This window comes from Anser anser (assembly GCF_964211835.1).
Source record: "Anser anser genome assembly, chromosome: 1".
NCBI classification, from domain to species: Eukaryota; Metazoa; Chordata; class Aves; order Anseriformes; family Anatidae; genus Anser; species Anser anser.
The window spans coordinates 39,259,468-39,268,898 of record NC_139720.1 but is presented as its reverse complement, the minus strand read 5'-3'; the positions used below and the strand labels follow the sequence as shown (position 1 = coordinate 39,268,898).

Genomic DNA, 9,431 nt, shown 5'->3' with positions numbered 1-9,431 from the left:
TTTATTGTCTACAGCCCTTTTTGGATACAGTCCATAAAATATCCTCTTGCATCAAAATAGAGATATGTTAGACTCTTTCTGGTTGAAACTATGCTGCCATTAAAATCAACAGAAAAAAATTAATTGTCTTCAGTCATGAAGTTTGACACAAGAGTTTCACTTAGTGAAACTAAAGTGAATAGCTCTCAGCCTCTATTTATTTAGGCAACTTATTCAAGCAATTGTCTTTGTCTCCTAATGCTCTAAGGAATAAAACTGAAGTACAATGATTATATGCTACCATGACTGTTTAAATGGGATTGAATTGATGAAGTCCTTCAGGATATTATCAACTTGTTGATACAGTGAGTTTGCCTCTAAAATGTGCCAATTGCCTTTGATGTTACAGAACTGCTTTACTTGTAATGTTCTGTATTCTCCTGAAGTTTTCTCCAACAATTTTTCAACAGAAACAGCAAAATATAAGCATAAAACAAAGAGGAATCTGTAAGAATGGGATTCATCTGTCCATATGCAGAACTATACAGAGTAGAAATTCATGTCTGAACTACCTGTTTGACTGCCCTTTAATCTTCTTTGATTATAATCAAAGAAGGAAAATAAACAAATCCAGGATTTGAGACATCTCATTCTCAAGTAGATGTCCAAAGAGGTTAGATGAGTCACTTGCATTGCAGATGTGTAACATTGGAGTGAATGAATCCCACCCAACAAGACTGAACTCATTAAAAATAATAGAAGCAGTCAGTGGTCAGTCAGGGAAGTATATTAATATAATATTCCATGAGGGTGCAGTGACTATTCATTGATTCACTGACCTTTCTGCTCAGTCATATTCCAGCCTCTAGGAAATTAATCCTGTTTACTCTCTGGGCTGGTAGGATGAGATTCATCTTCTGTGCAGGAATGTCCTTCTCAGAGCCACAAGTCTATAGCAGAGATCCCAGCACCACTCCTTCATGGAGTCCTCTTGGTTTTCTTATCAGAGAACATGCTGTATTAGCAATTGACTTTAAGTAACAATGGGCCGTTTTTCTAAACCCACAAGCACTTTTTAATCATGTTGTCTGGAATCACTAAAATAGATTTTGACAATGAAACATGGAACAATAAAATCATTAGGGTTTTCATTTGTGGGGCATAAGAGAGTGATCTTTTTTCTTTTTCTTTTTCTTTTTCTTTTTCTTTTTCTTTTTCTTTTTCTTTTTCTTTTTCTTTTTCTTTTTCTTTTTCTTTTTCTTTTTCTTTTTCTTTTTCTTTTTCTTTTTCTTTTTCTTTTTCTTTTTCTTTTTCTTTTTCTTTTTCTTTTTCTTTTTCTTTTTCTTTTTCTTTTTCTTTTTCTTTTTCTTTTTCTTTTTCTTTTTCTTTTTCTTTTTCTTTTTCTTTTTCTTTTTCTTCTTTTTCTTTCTTTTTCTTTTTCTTTTTCTTTTTCTTTTTCTTTTTCTTTTTCTTTTTCTTTTTCTTTTTCTTTTTCTTTTTCTTTTTCTTTTTCTTTTTCTTTTTCTTTTTCTTTTTCTTTTTCTTTTTCTTTTTCTTTTTCTTTCTCTTTCTCTTTCTCTTTCTCTTTCTCTTTCTCTTTCTCTTTCTCTTTCTCTTTCTCTTTCTCTTTCTTTCTTTTTCTTTTTCTTTTTCTTTTTCTTTTTCTTTTTCTTTTTCTTTTTCTTTTTCTTTTTCTTTTTCTGTTTCTGTTTCTTTTTCTTTTTCTTTTTCTTTTTCTTTTTCTTTTTCTTTTTCTTTTTCTTTTTCTTTTTCTTTTTCTTTTTCTTTTTCTTTTTCTTTTTCTTTTTCTTTTTCTTTTTCTTTTTCTTTTTCTTCTTTTTCTTTTTTCAAAGACTTCAGCACTTTGGAAATTCAGCAAAGGGAAAAAAACATATTGTAATATTAAATAGTATAAGAAAAGAATGGTAGGCAGAAAGACAATGCAACCCTATTTGTTTTTAAGGAAGCTGAATCCCAAATTAGAACCGTGTCTATTTAACACAAAATGGGGATTCAACATGTGAAGGCCAAACAACTATTTAATGGCAAAGGATAAGACATTGCACCTGGGTCAAACTATATCCAAGTAATTATTTTTTACATAATTTAAGAGATTTTAGGGGAATTTGTTGTTCTCAGAAGGGATTGTAATTGGGGAAAAAATACAGCATGAATAGAAAAAAGAAGTTATAGTTTATGGTAAAATGTGAGTCGGTAAAGCAATGTCAGGAATGCTATAAACAATGAAGGGAGTGTTAGTGAGTCCATTTCTGGAAACACAAAATGAAGAAAAAGAGGCAGATAAACAAAATAAATCTGATTTTGAAAAAGGATAGAAGAATGAAGCAAAACAGGGCAGGTTCACTTGAAACAAAGAAGAATAAAGATATTGAGATTATCAAGAACCAACGGTTTGTTGCACTTAACTCTGTGTTGAGGGAATTTGGCCCTGATCCACCTTTGTATCCTGGCTGTCACGTTGAAGGCGAGTTCAACCTGTTCTTCATGCAACATGAAATATTCCCCGTATTTGGCTGGCTGTCATAGCCCCTATGAAGCCCGTGTCACCAGAGCAGAACTGGTAGTCAAAGGGTGGTGCAAGAGACAGCTGCATGGTCCCCAGGGATACCTGGACAATTAGCCCAAGGAGCAGAAACCATTGGCTTTGCCTCTGGAAAGGACAAGAGGGAACAGGAGATCTGGTCCAAGTATGTTCAGAAACATAATTAAATGAGGCAAAAGTTTTTTATTTTATTTTATTTTATTTTATTTTATTTTATTTTATTTTATTTTATTTTATTTTATTTTATTTTATTTTATTTTATTTTATTTTATTTTATTTTATTTTATTTTATTTTATTTTATTATTTTATTTTATTTTATTTTATTTTAAACTTAGACGGGGAATTATCAGTTTAAATTCTGAAATAGGATAGAAACCACAAAACTAAAAGCCAGTTCTTCTGCACTGCTCTAAGACCTGTCCTAACTGCTTAGCCAAAGGTTTTTCTGAGATGGGAGAACACAGCCTATCTAGGCTGATTTAGACTGGATTCAACCTTCCCCAGTTTAGAAGATATTTGACTTTGAGCTGTTTAGCTGGCCAGTTATAAAACAAATCCTTAATCCTTCTCTGGGGTCAGAACCAAAACCTACCCCTGTAAGAGTTCAGGCTGTGGAAGCCACCTGAACTCCACACCTCCAGAAGGGAACAGAGCTGTGTGATGTGGGAAGTGTTACATTAGGACATTATTCAGGGACTAAACAGAGACTTGGATATCATCTGTCTTTAACCATGGCAATTTGATTATTCTTGATAATTATACATCAAGAGAACTGGCAGGTTTTCTCCCTGCCACTGTCAATAGCAATACTCTCATCCTTTCACTGAAATACTCTCTTTTTGTGCAGTGGTTTGGATTAAATTGCTTTTTGTTCTGTTCAATTCTTTCTTTTTTGAACTGAAAGCTGACCCTTGGTGTATTTTGCAAAATGCTGAGCCTGCTCAGGTTTCTTGGGGAGGCAGAGGGGTGATGTCATTCACCACTTGATAGGATTGAATCCTTTATCTATCTGAACTTGGACACTGGGGAGGAATGGGAAAATCATGCCTATCCCTTTCTTTCTCAAATCCACTTACAAATTCTTTCTCCTTGTAGAGAATAACAAGTCTCCACAGCAATATCTCCTTACCACTAGATTTTATAAACTTTGCTGAAGCAGTCCAGAATTCTTTAAAAGACAGAAACAAGGGAAGTGGAAAAGGGATGAAAGAATAAAAGGCAAGAGAGGTCCTTGGGCCGTAAGAGAGATAAGAGATATCTAATAATCTTCCGTCTCGGTCTGTAAGGAGATCAAATTCAGTGAGTATAATTCATCAGAGTATCTTCAGTTACTTCACCTACATTAACCTGTGCAAATTTTGAAAAGACAGTTAGGCCCATTTCTTTCATGAGTATCAAACTAAGCTGTGGTAATGAACTTGCACACACAAGGCCATGTGAGAAAAGCAAGCACCGAATACAGACAAACCAAAGTGCTCTCTCAGACAGCTTCATAAAGCAGTCTCAAGGCGTTTTAGCATACCAGTTACACACTGAAAAGTCTGTGATCTTGCTAATGTAAAGGGGTTAATTAGTAGAGTGGATTCCAGTGATTGTATTAAAAGGCCCAAAGTGTCAGTAGTTTCACATCTGGTATTAAATGAATGAAATGTGTTTCTAAGCTGTTTCAAACTGTGCTTTTGTGGTGCTTGGTATCTAAAAGATTTGTCAGATCAGCCAAACCCAAGTTGATATATGAATACTGACTATTTTGTTGCTATATTGCATTTTCTTGATAAAGTTTCTGCTGAACATATTACTTCACTGTAATACAAATGTTTCCTAAACTCCATTTCATTACATTCATGAATTAAAGCAGCAGCTGCATTCTGAACCATTAAACCTATCATTACTCAATGTGACATTAATTTCTTTATTATTACAGTTAATTCAGACCAGGAAAGATCTTCTGTAGATTTGATTCTACTTGGGATGAGAAAAGAATTGACTGCACTTACCATTGTCTCCATAAAAAATTAAATTAAAATAAAATAACATGTTTTTGAATGTCTTGTTTTTAATTCAAAAATGTTTGTCAAGCATATTTTTAACTAAGTCTTAGTATCTGTATCATTGATTAGTAGCATATTAAGGGTAACAAATACTAGGAAGTGGAGCCATGGAAATGAATGTTGACCGGTCACCAGGACTTCCATTACTTATTTCTGTTCCCTGATTGGAGTAGTGTCTACTACTGTGAATACTATTGAGATCTTCTGGCATAGGCTTAAAATAGACTCTTTAAAGAAAAGCAGTGACTGAGGAGCGTGATTAATGAAGAGAATGAATATAGTAATGATGTGAATGGGGATGGGAATGAATATACCAAAGAAATATACTGGCATGACATTACAGCAAAGGAAGTGAATTACAACCGCTTCTCCCACTGCAGTAGCAAAGAAATTGGGATCTCACCACCTTGATACCTAGGCTATTGCAGTTACATGTATATCTGAAGACAAGGAATCAGAGGGGGTGGGCAGTAAAGATCATGTGGTAACAAGGCTCAGAACATCAGAAAAGAGAGTGAATGAGAATGACATACCCAATTGCAACTGGGAGAGGAATTTAGGGAGTGAGAATATGAACGACGTGAATTAGTATGCAATCAGAGCAACAAGACAATGTTTACACCCAGCCTGACGGGGAGCACGATGGACCACTGGAGCCTCTTGCAAACTGATCAAGACTGGACTGTTTGTCAGCACAAGTGAGAAACTACAGAATGCTGAACGCAACAGAGTGTGCAGAACAGAGAAGGTAACGGGGGCTTGTTTTGTAGTGGTTAGATTCCAAATATGTCCTCTGCTCCAAGAGACATTCCAGATTCTGAAGGAGTTTGTCACATTAAGTACAGGAAATTGTCTGTCAAATATGGTTTTAGGTACTGTGATCGTGGTACAAAGGATCCAGATGTGTTATCTCTGACACACTTAATACCATGACATAAATGATTACAATGAATTACCTTCTCCCCGTGATTTAATATTCTGCTCTCATTCTACACATGGACTCCTATGGTTACCTGGAGGACTTTTGGCTATCACCTTCTATTGTATTACTATCTCCCAGTCTTTCAGTCAGTGGAAAAAATGTTTTGAATTAATAGAATAAAGAAGCCATTCTGGAATACAACACATTTAAGTTGTTTAGACATAATTTTTTAAATACATAGGCAAAGAAATGTACAAACCTTTCTGAGAAAAAAAAAAAAAAGTGTTATGCATGCAGAAAATTGTGGACAAAGACTTCAAGAGTAGTTTTTCAGAGCTGAAATTGGCTCTTTTTTCAAATATTCTCAAAAAACTATTATTTATTTATTTATTTTGGATGGCAGCAACCATAAGTTCATGTTAATAATGCCAGTTGATTTTAATAATGCCTGTCTCTAACTGCAAAACTGCAATAACCACAATAATGCTATGTAAAAGGAACAACTGCCATGGATTTCATGCTGGTGTGGAGAATTCTGTGAGCAGGTGGAGTGGGTTTTATATCTTCCAAGAGGGACACTTGATGTATTTCTCGTCATATGGCAGCCATTCCTAAAGTTTGCAGCTATAGGTGGAATAGGTGGTATAAACATTCTGTGCTCGCAAACCCATGGTTTGAATTTATGCATACTGTCTGACGGCTGTCACTTTCAGTTTTACCGGAATAGAAATTTATTAGAGAGACTGGTACTATGCAGTCAGAAACTAAAAATAAGGACAAAGAGATGAAACCAGAAATGAATACTGACACTTATTCAAGAATTGCAAGTGACCAGACTGAATAGAGAATATTTCACAGAGGAACGCAGTTTATGTAAAACTACATATTGTGCACTGTTACATCACAGACATGCTTATGTCTCCAAATACAGAAAATACAGAATTTCCCTGGTCTGTTTTGGACTTCAATGTACCTATTTATCAAATTAAGATTGGATAAATTAAGTGAGATTCAGTCACTTAATGTAACATTTAGTGCCTTTTGGACTGCTAAAGTATTCTGCCTGGGTTCCAGCTGCTGCACGATGAAGTCCTTTGTCTCCCTGTGGTCATTTGTGTGTCCTGCACAGATTTCTTCCTCACCTTAGCAGAGCTGAAATAAGACAACTTAATTTTAGGCATCTGATTCACTCTTTTGGTCCCTAGACAAAGAATTCGAGTTTGTCATCTTTTGACTGCAGGTTACCTGGGTTATTGGAAGAGGCTGTTTAGAAAAATTAAAAGTCTAAAACAGTTTGTTTTGTGCTGACAGCACAATGATTATGTCAAAACTCTGTTATGAACTAGATATCCACATCATGTACTGTTAGGAATGATAATGGGGCTATGCTGGCTTCACACTATAATGGAAATAAGAGCCCAGTATATAGTCTATGGTCTGTAACAGTTGACCCATCTGTGAGACTGAGAAATAGACACAAATGCTCTTGTGGATCTTTTGGACATAGCAACTTCTTCAAATGAAGATGTCCAGGGATATCAGCAAAGCCACAGGCATTAAACCTAAATTAATTTATTAGGAAGCAAAGAGTGAGAGAAGGCTGTGAGGAAGGGAAATAACTAAAATATTTTAATGCTGTAAAGTGCAGTTCAACTACTTTTTCTATTTTAGGACTTTGTCATACACCTGGGAGAAAAATTATGTTGGCATCAGAAATGATGGGGAATATGAAACCAGGGTGACAGAATAAAGCAAGGCAGCACAGGATGCCTTAGGGTTGAACCCATGTTCATGTGTTCATGAACCCATGTTCATCGTTTGTTCCATGAACCCATGTTCATGGGTTGTCCTAAGCCTTACCCAAATGCCCAGGAAATTTATCTCCAGACTTAGGACCTGTGGAAAATTTGTGACCCCAGACTTTAACTTTTCATTGGCTCTCAGGGTATGTCTTGCATATACCTTGTATGTGGTATGTGTCTTGTTACTCTAACCGGTGTAATGCTGTTGCTACACACTTTGCAGAGCTCAGGAGGTCACCTGTAGCCTACAGTGTGATAAGTTATAACAAGGATATGCAACTGAGCTCAGATACACTGCAAAATGTGCAGTTTGTCACCAGAGACATGGGTTACAGTGGCCTCTACGCCAGCAGCCTGCTGTCAAGCACAAGGTAATGCCCAGCACTTGAACTACACTTCAAAATTTAACACCTGCCTGCAGCCAAATGTCCATGCCACTGGAGTATGGATTAACACTGTGCATGGTAAATAAGCTTTTGCAGTCACCTTATAATTTGCTATTTTGACTTTTCTGTATATTTTGGTGAATCTTAGAGAGCAGAACTAAAAGTCAAGGACTTTTTTTTCTGAAGATGCAGAATTCTTCAGGGAATAGTATTGTTAATTGTAACCACTTAAACTGCTAATACTGTAAGTGTTGGTTTCTTAGGAATGTATGTATTTTTCTAACAAAAATTGAAGTCTGGTGGCTAGACAACACTCTCAGGCAGGAATCCATGTTCAAGCAGATACAGTGAATTTGTGCAAGCTCAGAGCGTCAACAAATAGCACCACATCACGGTCTTAGGAAATGGAAAACATTTTTGTCCTATTTACCCTGATTTAGATTAAGGAATCTTTGGAAATCAACAGTTAAAAAAAAGTGCATCAGTGATGTGCCATTTGCAGAATAATAATGTTCTCTTTAACACAGAAAATCTCACTTACCCATGGGACAAAATGGGGCCAAATCCTCATCTGATGTCAATCAGCATGATTCCTTTGCCATTAGCACGGCTCCAGTGTGTTCAGTGGAGCAATACCAATTTACTTCTGCTGAGGGCTTTGGCCTTCTGTCTCAGCTCAAAGAAATTAAGCTGCCGTCCAAGTCTTCTGACTAAAGCTGTGTGCAGTTTAAATCTTGTTGCAAAAAGCCTGGTCAGATATGTTTTTCCTTTCTGTTTCACATGATTTTGCACATTCATCATATGAGTTTAATGGAATATGTCTAATTTTCATCAAACCATGCAAAACCAAAAAATGTTCACAGGTTTACGCCAATGTCCCATTTTGCTGAAAAAATGCTAATGACCTTAGGCTTAAATTTACTTTGCAGAAATGTTTTCTCTTTATTTTTATTTTTATTATTATTATTTTTTTAATTTGTAATGAAATGTAAAGAACTTTAATGTCTGAGCTATTTTACACCTTATTAATAACATTTTATATACCCCTGCTTTGAAGGTCTTTTCAAAATAACATTGAAAATTCAAGAAAATTACAACAATACTATTTTAGGTTAGAAAGACACACTTTTTTCCTCTTTTCTTTTTCCTTGTGGAGGTCATACTTAAAGTGACCTATCATAAATCTAGAAAACCCTATAAATTCAGTTATAATTAAGATATTTAAGATATCTTTCTGTCCTTATTGTCCTTAGCAGTTTCTGATATGACTTTATTCTATCTATCTGCTTCACATGATTTTGCACTTTCATGAGTTTAATGGAATATGTCTAATTTTCATCAAAACGTGGAAACCATGGAAAGCTCACTATCTCAGGTGACAGTGAGTCATGTAGCCAATATATAACAAAGCAGGTAAACTGTGATGCTGCTACAAAGCAAAGCAGAAGAATTGTAGGAATTACCATTTCCCATGTTACATAGTGAGAACATTCTACACAGATATTATTAATAGCTAAGATAAGGACTTTTGCATGCTTCTTCCAAATGTGATTAGGTTTTGAAGTTAATTTGCATATCTTTGCCATCACTAGCATTAACTTTTTTATTCAAGGACGTAGTAGGTAGGTTTATGCATTCGATGCATTTTGTATTTGTTATGGTAGAGCTAAAAATCTTGCAGTCTTTCACGTGTATTGGTCTCACTTGCAACTGGCTGCTCCCTACCT

General features: G+C 35.3%; 1 protein-coding gene across 1 annotated transcript; it reads right to left on the bottom strand.

The window, feature by feature from the left end:
- Positions 1–716: 716 nt before the first annotated feature.
- LOC310892874 (uncharacterized protein) lies at positions 717–8,312 on the bottom strand. Its single transcript, XM_083821111.1, has 2 exons — positions 8,246–8,312; positions 717–1,841 (listed from the first exon to the last, which is right to left on the bottom strand). Exons 1-2 carry the CDS (start codon positions 8,247–8,249, stop codon positions 1,036–1,038), a joined length of 810 nt encoding a protein of 269 aa, XP_083677237.1. The 5' UTR covers positions 8,250–8,312; the 3' UTR covers positions 717–1,035.
- Between the last annotated feature and the right edge of the window lie 1,119 nt (positions 8,313–9,431).